We start from the raw sequence: 24,570 nt of genomic DNA, 5'->3' as shown, positions 1-24,570 counted from the left end.
TTTTCAACTTATTTATGGTCATGTTAGGAAGAATCACTTTGAAAAAGAACTTCTAAAACCAGTATTGGCTCCTGGGCTAAAACAAGGGCCCTCAGCTTACTCTTCCAAGAGATGATAAATACATGAAGCTTTCTACAGATTTCCATTATTCTTAATAGTTTTTGTCATAGCGTTACCGGTCTGTTTATCTGTAATGTCAAAACTGGGAACACACCTTGCAATGGTGCAACCTAGCAATGTAGCAATACATCTCATCCACTGTACACACTAAACGATCAGTTATACAACGGCGCAATGTATCTTTATATACTGCATGTAACACTGCATCGCCCATGGAGTCACATTGGACGAGCAGCACACAATGTGGGAACAACAGATCGCCAAACACCATGCGATGTGTAATACATCTTATAGTGACACCCTGATAAGATGGCCACAAACAATGTAATATGGTTAGCAATTTATTATTTATATACCAAATAGGACTTTTTCTGTTCAAATTCTCTATATAAAATAACTGTTACATATAGAATTGTTGTTGAATAAATGCAGAACCTGTGAAAATAACTTGTATGGGGCAGACTATATGGGCCAAGAGGTTCTCAACTGCCATCAAATTCTATGGGCGGTATTCAATTATTTTCACCCCCTTCCGCACCCGTTCTGTTTCTGCTGATGGACGTGGTATAATAATTTCAGCTCGCTACCCCCGGGGTAGCGAAGGCGCCCAACCCTTTACGCAGCTAAACCTCATTACTATGGGCACTATATGCGCGATAACGGGGATCACTTTAGAAAGGAGATTGGGTGTGATATATCATTTGAATACCGCCCTTTATTTATTTGTAACACTTTCTGCTTTCTCCTAAGCAGTGTTAAATACTCTAGCGTGAAAGAACGGACGGTACTTTGCCAATAAAAAAGAAAAAATGTTACACTGCTTAGAAATGTCCCAAATGATCCCCTAACCCTGGGGTGCCTCGGGACACTTATATTGTTGCCTTGGATTGGTGGTCCAGGACCAAATCCAATTTACGGTCAATGTAATAGAATAGACAAAACCAGTGCCGATGGCTGCCAATCATAAAATATGTGGACAAACGGAAGTGAATCCTGTCTCTCACCACATAACTGAACATTTTACTTAATTTAAAATTTTTTTTTGAATTTCTCAATAAGAAACACTGTGCCTAAAGGTGCAGTGAAAAAAAATATGACACTTTAGGGCAGGGGTGGCAAAGAGGGGAGGCAAAGAGATGAAAAATATCTGTAGTCAAGCCAATGAGCCACAGCATGCACAGGCAAAAATGGGGCTTGGCCTGACTGGCTCAAGGCCACATCCCTTTTTTGTGCACCCGCCTTCAGTATGATGTTCGTAGGAGCATCACTATGCCCCCCCCCCCCCCCCACAATTGTATTTACACTGGGGGCGAGAAACACAAACATTTTACACATTACGGCAAGTAGGGTCCCCATTTTACACATTACGGCAGGCAAGAGTCCCCATTTTAAACATTACGGCAGGCAAGGGTCCCCATTTTAAACAATGCGGCAGGCCGGGTCCCCATTTTACACACTGCGGCAGGCCGGATCCCCATTTTACACACTGCGGCAGGCCGGATCCCCATTTTACACACTGCAGCAGGCAAGAGTCCCCATTTTATACATTGCGGCAGGCAGTCTCCCCATTTTACACATTGCGGCAGGCAAGAGTCCACATTTTATACAATGCGGCAGGCAAGAGTCCACATTTTATACATTGTGGCAGGCAGAGTCCCCATTTTACACATTACAGCAGGCAGGATCCCCATTTTACACACTGCGGCAGGCAGGGTCCCCATTTTACACACTGCGGTAGGCAGTCTCCCCATTTTACACATTGCAGCAGGCAGAGTCCCCATTTTACACATTGCAGCAGGCAGAGTCCCCATTTTACACATTGCAGCAGGCAGAGTCCCCATTTTACACATTACAGCAGGCAGGATCCCCATTTTACACACTGCGGCAGGCAGGGTCCCCATTTTACACACTGCGGCAGGCAAGAGTCCCCATTTTACACACTGCGGCAGGCAGAGTACCCACTTTACACACTGCGGCAGCAGAACCCGCGGCAGGCCAGAGTTTCCATTTTACACATTGCGGCAGGCAGAGTCTCCATTTTACACATTGCAGCAGGCAGTCTCCATTTTACACATTGCGGCAGAAAGTCTCCATTTTACATACTGTGGCAGGCAGAGCCCCCATTTTACACATTGTGGCAGGCAGTCTCTCCATTTTACACATAGCAGTAGGCAATTTACACATTATGGCAGACAAGAGTCCCCATTTTACACAGTATGGCAGGCAAGAGTCCCCATTTTACACATTATAGCAGGCAGAGTCCCCTTTTACAGGGAGATAAAGAGAAAGTGTGTTATGCTTACGTTTGCAGCAGCATCCACCGGCCAGCTGTCCTCTTGTCCTTCCCGCCCTATGCTGCGGCTCTTCGCAGCGCAGGGCACTGTGGGTGGGCTGGGGGCGGCTGGGAGTGACAGACAGGGGCGGAGAAGGGAGAGCAAAGAGGCTGCCCTGCTCACGGATGGCCGCGGCGGCCATCCTCTGTAGAGTGTACAGATAAAGCTGTCTCCGTCTCTGCATCAGGGGCGGTTTATGCTGCCGGTGTCAGTCAGGGAGCTGGAGGCAGGAGCCGCAGCTCAGTAAAGAAAAAGCCGCGGGTTGGCTACCACTGCTCTAACCACTGACATACCTATAAAGGATGTGCAGTGAACAAGGGGCCCCACACAGCACACATATAATTATACTAAACTCTCTGGAGTCCTGCATCTATGCTGCACCAGCAGAAGTCACAGTGAAATTTTCCCAGAGATTTGAGTATTCATAGTAGAGAAGCAGGGCTGTCATCTGGGGGGTGCTGGGGGGTGCAGCTGTCCCGGGCCCGGCCTCTCTGACAGAGGGAGGAGGGCCCGGGATGCTCATGCTGCCCCCTGCCCGCCCACCGCAGTTCCGCTGTCCTCCAGCAGCTCTATATTGAAAATGTCCCTCCAAAAATGGCCGCCGCTTCAGAGGAGACAGTTATACAAGATACCCTCTTAAAGCCCTCTAGTATCTTTAATAACCGTCTCCTCTGAGGCAGCGGCCATTTTGGGAGGGATGTTTTCAATACAGAGCTGCAGAAGGACAGCAGCAGAACAGCGGGGCGGAGGCAGGCAGGCAGCAGCATGAGCATGCCGGGCCCTTCAGACAGCAGCAGCAGCAATGGGGGAGGTATCCCCTGACAACGAGAAGAACCCCAGTGATGACTAACAGGTACTTGCATAATTATAGTGTGTGTCCATAATATGGTATCAAGGGCATTACTGTGTGGGGCATAATATGGTGATGAGCATTACTGTGGAGACTTAATATGGTGCAAGGGGCATGAGGCATTTCGACTAGTCGAAAAAACTGCACTTTTTACTCATTTTTAGATCAAATTTACATTCAACCTATTCAATACCAGTGCCATTTGTCGACTGGTTGAAAAATCCGGCACTGGCAAAAATCACGTGCATCTGCAAATTCGCCGCAGATACACATGTTTTGGCGCAATTTAAATACCCCCAATAAAGTGATAAAATCATGGCATAACCTTGAATACATTGCAATTGCAAGGGAGCAAAAGATGAATGATTAGAAGAGAGTATTTTGTTATGTTCTGCACTTGAGTGTACAGTAATGGAACCATTGTTCCAGAAATAACTTGACTTAAGGTGCATACACACGGAGCGATATAACTGAGCGATTTTGACTATATAGTCAAAATCGCTCAGAAAGTTAGTGCAGATCGCTCCGTGTGTACACAGCCAGCGATAGCGATGCGCGTCCCCGCTAGGTCGCTATCGCTGGGAAAAATAGTAAGTGCAGGCAAGTCAATTTTGGCTATGTCGCTGCAAAAGTTAGTCAAAATCGCTAACACTTTAAGAGGCCAGCGATTTTTCCCAGCGATAGCGATGTGCAGGCGGCGGTGGTGCGGGCGGCGGCGGGTTGTGGCGGCGGGTTGTGGCGGCGGTGCGGGCGGGGGCGGGTTGCGGCGGCGGTGGGTTGCGGTGGCGGTGTGGGCGGCGGCGGGTTGCGGCAGCGGTGCGGGCGGGGGAAATTTACCTTTCTATTGCAGAGTTTGGCAGCGGAGCGGTACCAGTTTCAAAAATGGCGCCTCAGCGTCATTTTTGAAATTCAAGATGGCCGCCGCGAGCCAATCACGGCTCGCCGCGTCATCGCCCCGCCCCCTCCCGCTGACTTATATAAGTCAGCGCGAGGCAGCGGCTGTCAGTCCGACGGCGGAGGAGGAGCGGAGAAGAGCTCCTGAAGACGCCGTGGAAGTCCTGGATGGGCGGCGGCTATGCAAAAGAGCTTAGCAGCCGCCGACCAGGTGAAGATGCTGGAAGTCCTGGGAAGGCGGCGGCCATGCAAAAGAGCTTAAAGGCCGCCGCCTCCCAGGTGAAGACGTCGTGGAAGTCCTGGATGGGCGGCGGCTATGCAAAAGAGCTTAGCAGCCGCCGCCCACCAGGTGAAGACGCCGGAGCAAGACCCCAGAAGCCCTGGGGAGGTGGCGCCCCCCCAGGTGAAGACGCCGGAAGCCCTGGGAAGGCGGCGGCCATGCAAAAGAGCTTAAAGGCCGCCGCCCCCAGGTGAAGACCCAGTTTAATAAAGGATTTTTAAAAGAATGTGTTGTGTTTTTTTTTTTTGTGTTTTTTTTACAGGTGGACTACAGGTGCCAGCGGGCCCTTTATGTCCGGGCATGCTGGCACTTGTGGTTCTCCAAGTGCCAACATGCTGGGGCAGGCTTGCTGGGACCTGTAGGCCTCCTGTAAAGAACAATATTACTATTGAAAGGCTATCAGCCTCCCATCCACCGGGCCACGGATGGGGGGGACAGCCTCGGGCTTCACCCCTGGCCCTTGGGTGGCTGGAGGGGGGGACTCCTTGATTTAAGGGGTCCTCACTCCTCCAGTGTACCCCGGCCAGGGGTGACTAGTTGGGGGGGTAATGGCACGGCCGCAGGGACCAATATAAAAGTGTCCCCCGGCTGTGGCATTATCTCCCTGGCTAGTGGAGCCCGGTGCTGGTTTGGAAAATACGGGGGACCCCTATGTCTTTTGTCCCCCGTATTTTTTAAACCAGGACCGGACGCAGAGCCCGGTGCTGGTTGTCTAAATATGGGGGAACCCTACTCATTTTTTCCTCTGTATTTTAACAACCAGGACTGGCTCAAAGAGCCCGAGGCTGGTTTTACATAGGAAGGGGGACCCCACGCAAATTTTTTTTTTTACTTTCAGCTATTTAAATACCAGCCACCCTGTAAAATCGTCCTATATATGACACTCATCCCCTTATTTAAATGAGATAGTCAAAATCTCCCATAGCCAAAATCTCTTGCATAGTTAGACAAAATCTCTGGTAAAGTTAGTCAAAATCTCCTACTGCCAGTTCAAGGGAAAAGTTAGTCAAAATCTCTCATAGCCAAAATCTCTCCGTGTGTATGCACCTTTAGTTTAAAGGGTTTGTTTTTATTTTTTTATTCTCCTTGCAATAAATATCAATCTATATAAGCGATAGCTATTTTTCAATAAAAAGACCTTCTACAGTAAAAGAAAGGCCAATAAATCTAGAAATGAGTATGAAGATAAACTTGTATTATATACTAATTGATATCGTATTCGTTTCAGCAATAAAAAAATAAATACAAAAATAGTTTTAGTTGTACAAAATAGGCAACAGCCAAACATTATTTAAAGCTATGCTTAAGTAGAAGCTTAAAGAATACAAGGTTAATGATCGTGTCCCTTTGAAGGACGTTTAAAATGGAAAAAGAGGGGGGGGGGGGAGAAATAAAAATAAAAAAATTAAATAAGTGTGTGTGTGTGTGTGTGTGTGTGTGTGTGTGTATGAAGTATCAGTTAATGATTGATGACTAGTGAAAACTAATTTTTTGGAAGTAGACCTAGCAGCTTTAACATACAAGTGCTACTACTGTAAATTCCTGTAATAGAACAAATAGAATACAAATTGTGACATGTATAAGCAACAGATTTTCCACGGAGCTTAATAGGATTGCAGCTGGAAAGCATTAATATTCAACGCATGCCCTACTTGCCCGAGATAAAAAAAAAAAAAAAAGGTTACACAATTTGTTGCGGCAGCATAGAGTGGTCTCATATCTGTGCAGATTTTTTTCTGCTTAATGTCTAAGTATAGTGGCAGCTACAAGCGGCTGCAGGAGCAACAGCACACGTTTAGTAAAAATATGGGTAATTTAAGTGGAAACATGAGAGACCGCTTTATTTGGCAGTGCTAAAAATAACTGAACAAATGGCAAAGCAGTGTTGGGGCTCGGCAGGATGAACAATCAATAAGCAGAAAGCAAGATAGGAGCTCCCAGAGCTCTTGGATCGACAATCGACAGCTGAGAGACTATTTTTTGCTATGGTTGACTAAATATGGTCAGGGAAGAGAGAGGCACTAGAGGGAACGTTTGCTTGGGATTGCATGTTTCAAATGCTTAGCTGCCTATAAAGCTCTAACAGTTTAGCTTGTGTCCTTTGAGTGGGGGATATGGCTCGTCTCAATAATTGAAAGTGGGAGTCCTGACCTGGTGAACAGCTTCAATGACCCCAAGGAAGGAGAAGTAGCTTGCTGCAAAATGTGTTTGCAGTTCAATCTGGGGACTTCAACAAAAGAAAAAAAAACTCCAGCAAAGATGCAGTGTTAAACAAGGAAAGACCTAAAACCAAAGCTTTTTTTTGCCCTTCCTTTACATTTTTTTTTCTTCACCTGAGCATGAGAAAAGTTGACTAACCTCTTGACACTGTTCAGTTTGGGGTCAAGGTAATGCACCAGTGGCTTACACTTCTCAGCTATTAAGCAGGTGCCCTGCTGCTTTGTCTGTCAACTTACACATGTTTTTACATTTAAAGGAAGGAAGGTGAGTTTTTGTGTTTGCCTTCTGCTTTCCCTACTTCACTTCACAGGGTGTTGAAAGGACAATTACAGTGACTTAAAAGGCCGTTGTTAATAGTCTGGTATAAACTATACAGATATGATGCTAAAAAGATTTAAGCTTACCTGTGCTTTATATGCAAGTAGTTTATTATGTGCAGACCAAAATAGCAATGAAGGGGTTAACAATACTAATGCTACTGATACATGTTTCACGATTTACAACGGAATGATTCTTAAACAAAGAAATGTACAACTTCCAAAACACCTGCCTATATACGTACTCACCTAATCATGCAACTCATTTACAGGACACAATTCTGCACAAAGATTTTCCCACAAACAGCAGTCATCCTCTATAATAAATTCTAATCACAACATTTATTTTATACATGCTGATCACAAGTGAAGCAAACTTATTAGGAATAGAACTGTGAGGTGTGTGTTGTGTGTGTATGACTGCAGAGCATGCAGCCTGTGTAGTTTGCTAACTATTTAAATCCTGACTGTGTATGCTGTAATAGTAATGCTGCAATGCTGTTTTTCCTTGTATTACTGTGCTATATCACCAGCTACTCTCTGATTTGCTCTCTATCAGCTGCATGCACTAGCTTTGTCAGGCTCTGCAGGAAATTTACTTTGGCTCATCTTTCCTTTTCTCGGGACACCTAACCAATAGTGCTGCTTATTGCAAGAGTCTGCTGCAAATAAGAGCCCTTTCTCTGAATTCCAAAACACTAATTCCACGAAACCCAGAAGAAGTGGAGAGAGCTCACCAGCAGTGTGACATCATTCTGGTCATTTCAGTGCCTCTGAGATTACAGTATGCAAGTTGGGGTTTTAGGTGAGCATGGCCAGATACAACATTTGCAGTCATCAATATATGGAGGGGACTTCCAACTGGTATAAGGAGGCAGGTGGAGGTGAGTCGCACATCTGCTTAACAATTATGCCAAAAAATCCTAGTCTTGAATTAGCTGCTGCATGTGAGGTTTTGGCCTGATGTTGAAATCCCCATACTGCTCACTACTGTGTTCAACAGTGTATAATGATTTGTAATTACTAATACATTTAACATAAAATGCCCTTTGAAGGAGCAAAGTAATATGCAGCTTTTTTACTTTTATTTATTTTTTATTTTTTAAATATTATATACTAGTACAATTATGCATGTAATTCCTTTTTAATAACGGACACTTGCTGAATTCTGACTGACAGATTTTATATTCTGAAAATAATATGTACATCTACAGAACCATTAGGTAACAAAGTAACTCAAACAAATGCATTCTGTTGTAGGCCTTTCTTACACAGCAATGCAGTACTATTAGGCCACATGTAACACACTGTGTGGTAGATTATGCTGTTTATTATATGCAGTAGAAAAGCTTTGTTTCCTTGCAGCTTCTTCCGGGTGACCTGCCTGAGTAGAGTACATACTTCTTTATGTACCCATATGAACATACAATGCTATGGAATGTAAAGAAGTATGTATTTTTACCAGGTGCACACTGCTCTGGGAAGGAATGGGCCTCTCCTTACACTGCAATACTTACTGTGATTATATCAAACACAGGTAATATCGATTATTATTTCTTCTGATGGTCTTTCATTTGTGTACTTATCACACTTTTTCCTTTAAAATGTAAACTGTGTGTACTACTGTTTGTGATGAACCACTATTTAATGATCCAGCAGTTTAAACTGGACTGAACTATTTTGCCTCTTCATAATATATATATATATATATATATATATATATATATATATATATAGTTTGTTATGGAAGGAGATTACATGTGTATTGTGTATGTTTACGTTACATATTTTGGATGAGATACAATTACTATCGGCAAAACATAATGCAGTTTTAATGGCCCAGCCAAATGTAACGTTGCCTACTTTGGCTTCTATTTTTCTGTATTATTACTTAAAAATTAGATTTTTTTTTTCTAATGAATGTAATATTTTAAATAACTATTTTTACTATTTAAGGAACTATGCTTGGGACAGCAATATATGTGGTATGTTTACTAGTGAAGACAATTTAGACATTTAGAACAGCACTCCAACTGTCATGCTCTGTAGCAGGCCCATTTCAGCAGCCACACAGTTAAACACAGCAAAACAACAGTATTAACACAACCAAAACTATAAATGGACATTATGTACCTTTGAAGAGATGCATATGGGTACATGTGACAAAGAATTATTTTGTTAAGCTTAACGTTAAATAAATTAAGTCCAGATTCCCTTAAAGGGGATAGACTAGTTTATAGTTCCTTGCACTGGTTTAAAACAAACAAAAAACATATATATTGCAGACATTATACCTATAATATTAACTGAAACAATGCCATAGCCATAGTATGATATCCACTTAACTAAAAACAAACACACAACTGAAGGTGTGAAAGGTTAGAAACAAATATAAAATGAGAGACAGACAGAAAGGTGTACACAGAAGGGAAGAATGTAAATAAAACACATTTATTCAGCAAATATAGCGACATAACAGACACATGTGAACATTAGAGCTTTGACTTAATGAACAAAAGCTGAAGAAGTACTGAGTCAATCAAGAATGCCAAATCCATCACTTAGATCAGCTGTTCCCTTTTAAACCCAGTACAGCCTGAACTCTGAGCATGTGCTGACACGGCCGTAACTCCAACGCCTGACTGACAAGGGGAACAGATGCTGACATTATCAAATGCTGCAGTGCTTTTTCCATGGCCTTTTCTTGCCCTGATATGGCAAATGCATGAATGTGAACTGCCATCCAAGAGCACACTTGAGCAGCTGGATCTGCAGAAGAGTTCACATATAACTGGTATAAATAGCCACCAGTTTAGTGCTGACTTTATTGCTCCGTACAGGGAGAGCCAGCACCTGCTAGGTTCCTATCAGACAAATAATCTGGCGTACAGAATAGATTTGCACTAACCCCACAGAAATGTGTAGTATAGAAGCAGTGTCTGTAATTCAGGCAGAGTAATACTCTTCAGTGCTGCTAAAAGTGATGTCTGACGTAAAATGACAATAAGATATCGATTTTGCAGTCTACACAACAAACAATATTATAATCTCTTGTCCTTCCAAAGATATGCACAATAATGGTGTGTTGCTGCACAAAACATTCCAAACATCTGCAGTAAAATACCCCAGTAAAGTTTTGTACTCTGCTGTGTTCCAGGTAAAACGTCCATACATTTCTTTAAACCACTGATACACACAAACATAGAAAGAAAACATTCCGTATCTTTACATAAAAACCTAAATATCTGACATACAAATTACTCATACAAAAAAGCATTCCATCATTTTAATATCAGATTATAGAAGAACACTAGTTTATAATGTTATTGTGTCTGAAATGTATAAATCCATTTATCAGAAATGCACAATTTGGTTATTGTATGTATTACGGCATTTACTATGTAGTGCAATGTATGTGGGAGTGGTGTTGCAGGGTGTCTGGTTGTATTCTGCAGTGTGTACGTTTGCAGCAGTTTCCCAGGAATGCCATGTGAGGCAGCTGCGGCCATGAAACACAAGCTGCAGCCCATATAGATATTTCTCCATGTGTACCCATTGTCAGGTTTTTTTTCCGGTTGTACCTTCCTCCCACAGCACTGCAATGCTTTGCTAAAGCTGGTAAAATGGAACCAAATCACCTCTTCAATGGATTTGGTCCCCTTCAACCAGCTGTAGGATTGCATTGAGGACTACACCTACCAGGAGAAGCTGGCAAAATACTGCAGTGAAACATTAGGGGATTCTGGTTTCATTTACAGGCTCCTAACAAAGCATACCGTGGTTTTTGGCTTGTTATTAGTAAATTATGCAATAAAAAGTTATCGTTCTATCAATGTCATGACGTGGTCATCTTTCTTTGCATGTAAGCTTTATCACTGTCATCTTACCTCAATAAGTAGGATTTTGTATGTAACACAGTATATCAATGACACCAATGATAGAATACTAATCACCATATGGATGACACAGGTTCTGAGTGTAAAATGAGGTGAAGTGATGCCTCATACTGTAGCTACATCTCACCTGGTCACAGGCGTCAGCATAGAACCTGTGTAAATCATGGGTGTCCCTTATTAAGGGGAGGAGGTTACCACCTGAGCAGTAACTCCATCTGAAAAGTTAATAAAATCTGCACTAATATTTATTAAAATCACTATACGTTAATGAAAAAAAATATTAACCCTTGGTTCAAAAAGGTGATCCTAGCAAATAAAAGTCAACAACTTGTGTAGTAGAGACCTGTGTTACACACAACTATGCTTTCTTCTACACATATTGTTACTTAAATTGACTGATATTTCAAAATGTGCAACTGTCTAATGTATTTCATTGAGGTTTTCTATTAACCCCCTAGTTACATGATTGGATGAAACACGTTTCTATCCCTTTATGGTTCTAGTTGATGAGAACAGCGCTGCACAAACTGCTCAGGCATAATTTCCTTGTCCAATGTGCTAGTTTAATCACTGGACACAGAAACATTCGTTTCTTCAAGGTCAGATGAAGCCGCCACAGAGCTTAGCAATGGTCCTCAACAGCACTGCCTGTGCCTCTGCACATCTGCGCCTCTTGTTCCCCAAGATAAGTTACGCAGTCATTTATAAAAATCAGTTCTAGAAAAATACTTTTTATATGTAAACATGCAACTTCAAAATCCTCAATCAAGCACATTCTGCAGCAGTTTCTACTTGCCTTTAAAAGACATGCTTTATCATATCAACACATCAAAATGCATCTATATAACTCTATAAATACCATATACACAGCAGACCACCCTGTTTCAATGACTCCTATATCAGTACAACCCCTAGGTTAAGCATAATATGTTTACACACATATACATATGTATATATATGTATGTATATAAATATATATATATATATATATATATATATTTATAAAACTTATTTTTTTCCACATATTTTATGCCCTCAAAGGGCAAAGAAAATTAAATAAAGTGTTCCATCTGGAATTAATATTTACTGATAACAAGACAATTTTAATTAACAAGAAACATCTGAAATCTCTATTTAAATGTCCATTGGCACTTGCCTGTTAAGGAGCAAGGCTCACAGGATAAGAATAATGGAACCGTTTTTTTGCCCCTCAGTGTTGTATGTTTTTGTAAACTGATACACACTATTATGTGTGTATTAAATCAAGATGTACTATAAACCATACATGGAACATTCAGCACGTCTGTAGAAAAACAGAAGTGACTAAAGAGGATGCGTCTCACATGTTATACAACAAACTCAATTCACCACTTTCACATTGCCCATGTCATCACTGAGGGTTTTAGCGACCAGTGCCATAACTATGGAAGAGAACAGCATAATGACTTTTATTCCAAAGCACACACCAAGATAGACAATAGTGTAGTGTGCTTGTTATCTCTTATGTAGCTATCAGACACAACTAAGCTATAACCATATACAAAAGCAACTCTTCACCGAGTTTATAACCCACAGAAATAAATGATGCAACAAAACAAGCCAGTAAGGGATGTATAGAAGTGGAAACTATAGGAAAACACCAGATGAACGGAAATAAAATAAAAACATGAGCATTCACTTTAATATTCTTAACCTAGAATAGAACATCAGAATCTTTTTTTTTTTCTTCAACTATTAAAGTACATTATTTGCTTGGGACTTCCATTCAACAAACAAAGCAAATTAAGATGTGTTCTCAGAAAATGTGATTTGTGCTACTTTAACAGACACATGCATGGAAACTGCATTGTAAAATATAGAATCCTAGGGTATACTTTCCTTAACTAAAAGGTCATATACAACTTCCAAAAACACTGCAACTATTAAACCCTGCACGGAGAAGAGAAGATGTTGATACTGTGACTATAGATGTTGTCACAGACAGAAATATTTCCTTTTCTGTATGCTGTCTCCAATGGACATAGGGAGATCAATCACTGTCAATCGTCTTTACATGGGTAAGGCAGGGACAGATGTCTTTCTGACAATGCTCTGCATACTATCCACACATCCCTCACTTACTGGGCTTCTGCTAAAGGTAATTACTACTCTAAATATCAAATGCACAAGTGCCCATCATCAATCTAAGATCCACGAGAAGGGGGAGATTTAGCAAAGCTTGGAGAGATATAAAGTGCAGAAAAAAAGTACCAACAAATGAGCTCCTGTCATGTTATAGCCTGTGTTTGGAAAATTAGTTAGGAGCTGATTGGTTGGTACTTTTTCTCGGTCTACTTTCTCTCCAAGCTTTGATCAATCTCCCCCGATGTCTATAATTAGCTGACCATAAATTTACTTGACAATAATTTAACTTGTGCCCTAGCACCATGCTTTGTAAGAGATGATCTTCCTCTTTCCATAAGAATACAGTCAATTTATGAAGCAGTGAAAAGTGTGGAGAAGTGAGTTGGTGGAGAAGTTGCCCATGGGGACCAATCAGCATTGATGTAACATTTATAATTTGCACATTGTAAAATTATACTGAGCAGTTGATTCTCCTCTGGATCACTTCTCCACTCTTTTCACTGCTTCATGAACAGACCCCAGAATATGTTGCCTAAGTCAGTGGTTCCCAAATTCGGTCCTCAAGGTACCTGAACTGCGCAGATTTTAAGGATATCCATGGTCGCACACAGATGTTTAAATTAAATTGAATAAAGTACTAATTATGCAGCATATGAATGGGCATCCTTAAACCTGGACTGGTAAAGGTGACTTGAGGACCAGAGTTTGGGAGGGAAAGGGACCCCAATTACTGTACTGCTAAAAAAGCACATTTAAGTCATTTTTAAATAATAATTTACTATTTTGTTACTATTTTGTTTGCTTCCATATTGCTATCAAAAGTTAATACATTTATTCTGGCCAATTAAATACACCAAGTTGAATGAATACCATATTGACAAAAATGGGCAAGGATATGGGGTGGTGGGGGGTTGTAAGTCACATAACTGTAAAGCGTTGCTTTAATATAGCAAAATGAAATAAGTGAATCCGCAACTAAAAGTAACGTAACCTTTTCTTACTTCTACAGCCAATGCCACAAAATCAGTTTCAAGTGGCAACATAATCTAAAATTAATATTTGAATAATTTCCTTGAGCCAATTAATTTCATTAATATAAGAACAAGTACAAATAAACATACACCATATTAAAAAAAAAAAAACGCATAAGACCACTTTCCTTCAAAATACACAACCTCAGCATCGTACATGTGTAATTTACCAGGCAAAGTATCCCCAGCACAATCAAATGAAAACACTGTCTAAAGTGTCTGTTACAAAGTGACGCAAAGTTACTTGAAAAGGAATACAAGCATTACTGAGATTCAAATGGGTGTCACACAGAAAATATCAGTCACATTATAACATCACATTCCTCTGTTACAGCTGCTCAATGTGCTCATTCATTGCTCCCAGCTAGAAAGTACCGTATATACTCGAGTATAAGTCGACCCGAATATAAGCCGAGGCACCTAATTTTACCACAAAAAAATGGGAAAAATGATTGACTCGAGTATAAGCCTAGGGTGGGAAATGCACGGTGCCAGGGGTTTTCATGCTCAGGGTGTCATGCTCATTGCCAGGGTTTTCATGCGGTAGGTGTTATGCTTGTTGCCAGGGGGTAATGCTTGTTGCTAGGGCTGTGCCCCCAGTGCCACATATACCCCCAGTGACAGCTATACCCCCAGAGTGCCAGATAAAAACATGCCCCCATAGTGCCAGAAACACATATGCCCCCAGTGTCATTTAATCAAGATAAAGGCCACATAGATATTAAAAAACATGAACAGTACATTTAATTCTACTGCATTAGGGGCTGTGACTGACAGTCTCACATGATGTAACACAGTGCTGCAGTGCACACACAAACAGTATGGAGCTCCTGCTCCGCGCGGACGGCGACTGCATATTACACACAGACTGACTAAGAGTGAGAGTCAGTCTGTGTTTAGCAGCCAGTGCCCCCCCTGACAGACTCTGCACCATCTCTAACACACCGACTGCGGGCAGCGACGGGCCCGGGACCGGCGGTAATGTATTCCCGGGCCGGGCGGCGGGAGTTGCGGACAGCTCCACCACAGCTCAGCTCACCCTGCCCTGACAGCCTGCTTGGTGAGTGAAAGACCAAGAGCAGCAGGCGGCAGCGGAGGCGATGTCTTCCCAGGCGGCGGGACCCGCGGGACGGGCTGCGGCCCGCGACACGCGTTTCAGCTCACCCTGCACTGACTGACAGCTTGCGGAGCAGCTCACACTTACCAAGACAGCGGCATTGGGCATGGCGGCAATGTCTTCCTTCCTGATGGAGGGAGTTGCAGGAGGACGCTGTCCAGGGGCGTACCCACCCTCCCTCAGTCACACACACATACATAAAGCCGCTCGCCACTCACCAGAGGCTCCACCCTCACCTCCGTAAGATTGGCTGGCAAATCTATCTGTCATCCAGGCTGCCAGGCCAAACTTGTCACTCAAACTCCCTCACTCGAGTATAAGCCGAGGGGGTCTTTTTCAGCATAGAAAAATGTGCTGAAAAAGTCGGCTTATACTCGAGTATATACGGTATACTACATTTTCACTATAGGAGGGGAAACACTTCTTCTGAACTATGGGGGGTATGCAATTAGCTCAGTTTTGTTTTTTGTTTTTTTGATAGGTGAAAAAAGAGAGCTTTTCACCATTTTTAGGGCGAATGGGGATTTGTCCTATGCAATAGCAGGGCTGGTTTCTCGCCTAGGCAAAATATTTGTCAGGAGCCAATAACATGTGGATCGGTGGATCCAGTATTTTCATACCTGCACCGGTGAAAACATGCAATGTTTTCGCTGATTTTCAGGCATTTTTCGCCAACGACTTTTCACTTAAAACAAAAAGGTGAAAAGGCATGGACAAAAATGCTTAAAAACGGGCGAAATCTGCCCACAATTGAATACCCATGGAGTCGAAATTCAACAGCTTCGAAATGATTGGAGTTAATTGTATACCCACCTATTGTTCGGAATGTTTATCATATAAATGCACAACACACGTTATAGTGTGTGTGTGTGTGTGTGTGTGTGTGTGTGTGTGTGTGTGTATACACACCCCCCCTTCATTCTATCTATCTATCTGGAAAAGAGTGAAGTTTAGCGACACTTCTGATGTGCCCCTTAGCTCGTGTGGACCAAATCAATTAGTCCGATAGTCAGACATTCCCTACGATATAGGGTATCAGTTAATCCCAAGTAGATAGCAGTGGTAAATAGCTAAATAAAGAATGTGAGCAAACAGATTGGGAGTATCAGCGATCACTGGTGTCGATATAGTTTTACAAAAAAAAAAAGTTCTAATAGATCAAATAGTAGTCAATCTAAAAGTTTAACAAGAACACAATCTAAAAACGAGACTCTCACCACTACAATCCATTCTGAATGCAGCGGCGAGGCTTATCTTCCTCGCTAGACGTTCATCGTCTGCAGATCCACTCCGTCAATCCCTCCATTGGTTACCTGTACTCTACTGCATTCAATATAAAATACTTTTACTCACACACAAGGCCATTAACCATACTACACCAACGTACATCACTTCGCTTATCTCAAAATATCTCCCAACCCGACCTCTTCGCTCTTCACAAGACCTGCGTCTCTCATCCACACTTATTACTCGCTCCCACTCACGATTGCAGGACTTTCATCGGGCTGCACCCACTCTGTGGAATGCCCTACCACGCACAATAAGACTCTCCTCTAGTCTCAAAACCTTCAAGCGTTCCCTGAAAACTCACCTCTTCAGGCAAGCATACCAAATTCCAGAACCGCCCACATAACTTTCATAAACCTTCCTATCAAATTGCATCCACTCTGTACAGTCCACACATATCCTCACATGTCTTCTCATTCTATGCAATAGATAGCACCTTTCCTATGTACACATGCCTATTTCCCTATAGATTGTAAGCTTGCGAGCAGGGCCTTCCTACCTCTATGACTGTTTGTTATCACCCATTTTGTTATTTCAAATTGTAAAGCGCAACGGAATTTGCTGCGCTATATAAGAAACTGTTAATAAATAAATAATAAATAAATAAAAGTATATAAAAAATGTAAACTTCAACGGACTATTAATAGAGCTATACTAAGCCATATTAACAGCCTATTTAAAAATAGATATAAAATAGTGTATAAAAAATAGCATATAAAAATCAGGAGGTATAACTTAAATAGTGGGAGGTCACAGTGAGGAAAGCTGAATGTGTTTCATCTTAAGACTTCACCAAGGGGTCTACGGCTAATTGGTTCGCTGGAGGCTATCCTGTTAGCCTCCACTTATTAGGGACTGGTCTTTGCAGCAATAAGTGCTGCGAAAATATATAGGTCCGCTGCTTTTCGTGGATCCTAAGAATTTTCACAAGCAAAACTAGGTGATATAACTGGATACCGGTGAAAAATCATCAGTGATAAAATGTAAAATAATCTCGTAAACCCCTCATTTTTCACGGCTGCCGCATTATTGCGGCTAATTGGACCCCCCCTTCCCCCATGGTGTTACATTGCATTCAGTAGAGAAAACAACAACAAATACATAATAAAAAAAAAATAACGGGAAACATTGGGAACACAGAAGAAAACACCCTTGGACATGGTCAACAGAAACCCCAAATAGCTAATTAGCAGATGCAAGGTTAATCGGAGCGTCGCCCACGTATGGTCTATTCTCGATTAATTTTAAAATGTAGAGGAAAGCTAAACACAAGCTGCTTTATTTATATTTACATTTTCCCCCACTGAAACAAAGACTTAGGAGGATAATGGACACAATGAGCAATCTTGTCGATAAGGATAACTCCAATTCATTACTTCTCATCACCAATTCATTTGTGATTCATATCTCCACAACACAGGGCAGAAAGCCACATGCATCATTTTCATTCCTTCTCCCTTCCCCAGGAACATTAAATTTGGATATACCACGATACAACAAATGATCAATAACAAGGGGGGTAATTCAGAGTTGATCGCAGCACCAAATTTGTTAGCAGTTGGGCAAAACCATGTGCACTGCAGGTGTGGCAGATATAACATGTGCAGAGAGTTACATTTGGGTGGATTATATTGTTTCTGTGCAGGGGAAATACTGGCTGCTTTATTTATACACTGCAATTTAGATATCAGTTTGATCACACCCCACCCAAATCTAACTCTCTCTGCACGTTATATCTGCCCACCCCCCCTGCAGTGCACATGGTTTTGCCCAACTGCTATCAAATTTGCTGCTGCGATCAACTCTGAATTACCCCCAAAGACCAGACCTCAGAAAGCCTTTGTTAGGCAACAGCAAACAATATGATACAAGCAGACGGTCTTCAAACCTAGCTTTATTTAAAAATACTAATTAACCATAAAAAAATAAGATTTTACTCACCGGTAAATCTATTTCTCGTAGTCCGTAGTGGATGCTGGGGACTCCGTAAGGACCATGGGGAAGAGACGGGCTCCGCAGGAGACTGGGCACTCTAAGAAAGATTTAGTACTACTGGTGTGCACTGGCTCATCCCTCTATGCCCCTCCTCCAGACATCAGTTAAGGAAACTGTGCCCGGAAGAGCTGACATTACAAGGAAAGGATTTTGGAATCCAGGGTAAGACTCATACCAGCCACACCAATCACACCGTATAACTTGTGATAAACTTACCCAGTCAACAGTATGAACAACAGAGCATCAAACAATGGATGCCAACATAACATAACCCTTTATTAAGCAATAACTATATACACGTATTGCAGAAAGTCCGCACTTGGGACAGGCGCCCAGCATTCACTACGGACTACGAGAAATAGATTTACCGGTGAGTAAAATCTTATTTTCTCTAACGTCCTAGTGGATGCTGGGGACTCCGTAAGGACCATGGGTATTATACCAAAGCTCCCAAACGGGCGGGAGAGTGCGGATAACTCTGCAGCACCGAATGGGCAAACACAAGGTCCTCCTCAGCCAGGGTATCAAACTTGTAGAACTTAGCAAATGTGTTTGAACCTGACCAAGTAGCTGCTCGGCAAAGCTGTAATGCAGAGACCCCTCGGGCAGCCGCCCAAGAAGAGCCCACTTTCCTTGTGGAATGGGCTTTCACTGATTTTGGATGCGGCAATCCAGCCGCAGAATGAGCCTGCTGAATCGTGTTACAGATCCAGCGAGCAATGGTTTGCTTTAAAGCAGGAGCACCCAGCTTGTTGGATGCATACAGGATAAACAGCGAGTCAGTTTTCCTGACTCCAGCCGTCCTGGCTACATAGATCTTCAAAGCCCTGACTACATCAAGCAACTTGGAATCCTCCAAGTCATGAGTAGCCACAGGCACCACAATAGGTTGGTTCAAATGAAAAGATGACACCACCTTCGGCAGAAATTGCGGACGAGTCCGTAATTCTGCCCTGTCCATATGGAAAACCAGATAGGGGCTTTTACATGACAAAGCCGCCAATTCTGACACACTCCTAGCCGAAGCTAAGGCCAATAGCATGACCACCTTCCACGTGAGATACTTTAGCTCCACGGTCTTAAGTGGCTCAAACCTTTGGGATTTCAGGAAACCCTACACCACGTTGAGATCCCAAGGTGCCACAAAAGGGGGCTGAATATGCAGCACTCCCTTAACAAACGTCTGAACTTCAGGAAGAGAAGCCAGTTCCTTTTGAAAGAAAATGGATAGGGCCGAAATCTGGACCTTTATGGACCCCAACTTCAAGCCCATAGTCACTCCAGACTGTAAGAAGTGCAGGAACCGGCCCAGCTGGAATTCTTCTGTAGGGGCCTTCCTGGCCTCACACCAGGCAACATATTTTCGCCATGTACGGTGGATAGTGTTTTGCTGTCACGTCCTTCCTAGCCTTTATCAGCGTAGGAATAACTTCATCCGGAATGCCTTTTTTCGCTAGGATCCTGCGCTCAACCGCCATGCCGTCAAACGCAGCCGCGGTAAGTCTTGAAACAGACAGGGCCCCTGTTGCAACAGGTCCTGTCTGAGAGGCAGAGGCCATGGGTCCTCTGTGAGCATTTCTTGCAGTTCCGGGTACCAAGTCCTTCTTGGCCAATCCGGAACAATGAGTATTGTTCTCACTCCTCTTTTTCTTACGATTCTCAGCACCTTGGGTATGAGAGGAAGAGGAGAAAACACATAGACCGACTGGAACACCCACGGTGTTACTAGTGCATCCACAGCTATCGCCTGAGGGTCTCTTGACCTGGCGCAATACCTTTGTAGCTTTTTGTTGAGACGGGATGCCATCATGTCCACCTGTGGCAGTTCCCATCGATTTGTAATCTGAGTGAAGACTTTGTGATGAAGTCCCCACTCTCCCAGGTGGAGGTCGTGCCTGCTGAGGAAGTCTGCTTCCCAGTTGTCCACTCCCGGAATGAACACTGCTGACAGTGCTTGCACGTGAATCTCCGCCCAACGAAGAATCCTGGTGGCTTCTGCCATCGCCACTCTGCTTCTTGTGCCGCCCTGGCGGTTTACATGAGCCACTGCGGTGATGTTGTCTGACTGAATCAGCACCGGTTGGTTGCGAAGCAGAGGCTCCGCTTGACTCAGGGCGCTGTATATGGCCCTTAATTCCAGGATATTTATGTGCAGATAAGCCTCCTGACTTGACCACAACCCTTGGAAGTTTCTTCCCTGAGTGACTGCCCCCCATCCTCGGAGGCTCGCATCCGTGGTCACCAGGACCCAGTCCTGTATGCCGAACCTGCGGCCCTCGAGAAGGTGAGCACTCTGCAGCCACCACAGAAGAGACACCCTGGCCCTCTGGGACAGGTTGATCAGCCGATGCATCTGAAGATGCGATCCGGACCACTTGTCCAACAGATCCCACTGAAAGATCCTCGCATGGAACCTGCCGAAGGGAATGGCTTTGTACGATGCCACCATCTTTCCCAGGACTCGCATGCAGTGATTCACCGACACCTGTTTCGGTTTTAAGAGGTCTCTGACTAGAGTCACGAGCTCCTGAGCCTTCTCCGCCGGGAGAAACACCTTCTTCTGGTCTGTGTCCAGAATCATGCCCAGAAAGGGCAGACGCGTCGTAGGAATCAGCTGCAACTTTGGGATATTCAGAATCCAGCCATGCTGCTGCAACACTTCCTGAGAGTGTGCTATGCTGATCAGCAACTGCTCTCTGGACTTCGCCTTTATGAGGAGATCGTCCAAGTATGGGATAACTGTGACTCCTTGCTTTCTCAGGATCACCATCATTTCTGCCATTACCTTGGTAAATATTCTCGGTGCCGTGGAGAGCCCAAACGGCAACGTCTGGAATTGGTAATGACAGTCCTGTACCACAAATCTGAGGTACTCCTGATGAGGTGGATAAATAGGGACATGCAAGTAAGCATCCTTGATGTCCAGAGACACCATAAAATCCCCCTCTTCCAGGCTTGCAATGACCGCTCTGAGCGAGTCCATTTTGAACTTGAATCTTTTCAGATAAACGTTCAGGGACTTTAAATTCAATATGGGTCTGACCGAACCGTCCGGTTTCGGTACCACAAACATTGTGGAATAGTATCCCCTTCCCTGTTGAAGGAGGGGAACCTTTACCACCACCTGCTGGAGATATAACTTGTGAATTGCCGCTAACACTACTTCCCTTTCCATGGGGGAAGCTGGCAGGGCCGATTTGAGGTAACGATGAGGGGGCATCACTTCGAATTCCAGCTTGTATCCCTGAGAGACAATCTGTATAGCCCAGAGATCCACCTGTGAGCAAACCCACTGGTGGCTGAAATTTCGGAGACGCGCCCCCACCGCTCCTGGCTCCACCTGTGGAGCCCCAGCGTCATGCGGTGGATTTAGTGGAAGCCGGGGAGGACTTCTGTTCTTGGGAACTAGCTGTATGGTGCAGCTTCTTTCCTCTACCCCTGCCTCTGGCAAGAAAGGATGCACCTCTGACTTTCTTGCTTCTTTGTGATCGAAAGGACTGCATTTGGTAATACGGTGCTTTCTTAGGCTGTGAGGGAATATATGGCAAAAAATTGGACTTCCCAGCCGTAGCTGTGGAAACTAGGTCCGAGAGACCGTCCCCAAACAATTCCTCACCCTTGTAAGGTAAAACCTCCATGTGCTTTTTGGAGTCGGCATCACCTGTCCATTGCCGAGTCCACAGGACCCTTCTGGCAGAAATTGACATTGCATTTATTCTAGAGCCCAGTAGGCAAATGTCCCTCTGGGCATCCCTCATATATAGGACAGCGTCTTTTATATGCCCCAGGGTCAGTAAAATGGTATCCTTGTCTAAGGTATCCAGTTCCTCAGACAGATTATCTGTCCATGCTGCTACAGCCCTACACATCCAGGCCGACGCAATCGCCGGTCTCAGTAGAGTACCTGAATGTGTATAAACAGACTTCAGGATACTTTCCTGCTTCCTATCGGCAGGATCCTTTAGGGAGGCCGTATCCTGTGACGGCAGGGCCACCTTCTTAGATAAGCGTGTCAGAGCTTTATCTACCCTAGGGGAGGATTCCCAGCGCATACTGTCTGTTGGCGGGAAAGGGTACGCCATAAGTAACCTATTGGAAATCAGCACTTTCCTATCGGGGGAATCCCATGCTTTTTCACATAACTCATTTAACTCATGTGAAGGGGGAAAAGTCACCTCTTGCTTTTTCTCCCCATACATATAAACCCTCTTGTCAGGGACAGGGTTTACCTCTGATATGTGCAATACATCCTTCATTGCTATAATCATGTAGCGGATGGCTTTAGCCATTTTAGGCTGCAATTTTACATCATCGACATCAACACTGGAGTCAGAATCCGTGTCGATATTTGTGTCAACAATTTTGGATAGTGGGCGCTTCTGAGACCCTGACGGCCTCTGCGCTGTAGGATCAGGCATGGGCTGAGACCCCGACTGTCCCAAGGCATCAGCTTTATCCAACCTTTTATGCAAGGAGTTTACATTATCATTTAACACCTTCCACATATCCGTCCAATCAGGTGTCGGTGCCGTCGGCGGAGACACGTCATTCATCTGCACCTGCTCTGCCTCCACATAGCCCTCCTCGTCAAACATGTCGACACACCACACACACAGGGGATGCTCTATATGAGGACAGGATCCCCACAAGGACTTTTGGAGAGACAGAGAGAGAGTATGCCAGCACACACCCCAGCGCTATATGACCCAGGAATCACACAGTAACTTAGTGTTTACCCAGTAGCTGCTGTATATATGATTAATGCGCTAAATTTATGTGCCCCCCCTCTCTTTTTACCCTCTTTCTACCGTGAGTCTGCAGGGGAGAGCCTGGGGAGTTTCCTCTCAGCGGAGCTGTGGAGAGAAAATGGCGCTGGTGAGTGCTGAGGAAGAAGGCCCCGCCCCCTCAGCGGCGGGCTTCTGTCCCGCGGTTTTGTGTAAAATTAATGGCGGGAGCTCATGCATAATACAGTGCCCAGCTGTATATATGCTGCTTTTTTGCCAGGAGGTAATCAATTGCTGCCCAGGGCGCCCCCCCTGCGCCCTGCACCCTACAGTGACCGGAGTGTGTGGGTTAGTGTGGGCGCAATGGCGCACAGCTGCAGTGCTGTGCGCTACCTCATATGAAGACAGGAGTCTTCTGCCGCCGATTTTGACGTCTTCTTGCTTCAACCCGCCGGCTTCTGTCTTCTGGCTCTGCGAGGGGGACGACGGCGCGGCTCCGGGAACGGACGACCAAGGTTAGGATCCTGTGTTCGATCCCTCTCTGGAGCTAATGGTGTCCAGTAGCCTAAGAAGCGCAACCTAGCCACAGTTAGTAGGTTTGCTTCTCTCCCCTCAGTCCCACGTAGCAGAGAGTCTGTTGCCAGCAGAAGCTCTCTGAAAATAAAAAACCTAACTAAAATACTTTCTTATTAGCAAGCTCAGGAGAGCTCACTAAAATGCACCCAGCTCTGTCCGGGCACAGATTCTAACTGGAGGAGGAGGGGCATAGAGGGAGGAGCCAGTGCACACCAGTAGTACTAAATCTTTCTAGAGTGCCCAGTCTCCTGCGGAGCCCGTCTATTCCCCATGGTCCTTACGGAGTCCCCAGCATCCACTAGGACGTTAGAGAAAGAACCAAAACTACAATGTTCTACTCAACTTCAAGACGAGAGAAACCATTGGCTAATGAAGAACAAGAATCTAAAACACATTCAACAAACCAAGAAACACACAATAAATCCCAAATAATGTAATTGAGGAGCAAATCATTTAAATTCAGAATGAAAGTGAATGTAAGTTAAATTTCCCAGCACGTTACCTGGGATTTCCTCGCAATGCAGCATGATGAAGGGCATTAAACCCATTGTTGTTCGTAATCGTGACATCGGCTCCTGCTTCCAGCAACACTGCCAGGATGTCATCACGTTTTTTGCTTATTGCATCATGCAAGGGAGTATCACCTTCCGAATCCTGTAAAGAAAACGGAAATGGGATGGTTTGTATTTGCAGCAGTCGCCTCTCTCACACCCTTCTATTTAGAGTTAGAATACAATTCAGCGCATTGTACGCAGCGTGCCTGTGGCAAAAACACTCTGATCAATATCTTTTCCGATTTCTGCTCG

The 24,570-nt window shown here is 44.0% G+C and overlaps 1 protein-coding gene across 2 annotated transcripts in view; it reads right to left on the bottom strand.

Moving 5' to 3' along the window:
• MIB1 (MIB E3 ubiquitin protein ligase 1) overlaps positions 1-24,570 on the bottom strand; it is a 216,298-nt gene that overhangs the window by 53,975 nt on the left and 137,753 nt on the right. For both annotated transcript variants that reach the window (XM_063923579.1, XM_063923577.1), the window contains exon 12: positions 24,267-24,418. In XM_063923579.1, coding sequence (XP_063779649.1) covers positions 24,267-24,418 — 152 coding nt within the window. The remainder of the gene's footprint in view (positions 1-24,266; positions 24,419-24,570) is intronic.

The sequence above is a fragment of the Pseudophryne corroboree genome, chromosome 5 (genome assembly GCF_028390025.1).
Source record: "Pseudophryne corroboree isolate aPseCor3 chromosome 5, aPseCor3.hap2, whole genome shotgun sequence".
NCBI classification, from domain to species: Eukaryota; Metazoa; Chordata; class Amphibia; order Anura; family Myobatrachidae; genus Pseudophryne; species Pseudophryne corroboree.
Note: the sequence above shows the minus strand (reverse complement) of the source record. Positions and strands in the feature narration are given on the sequence as shown.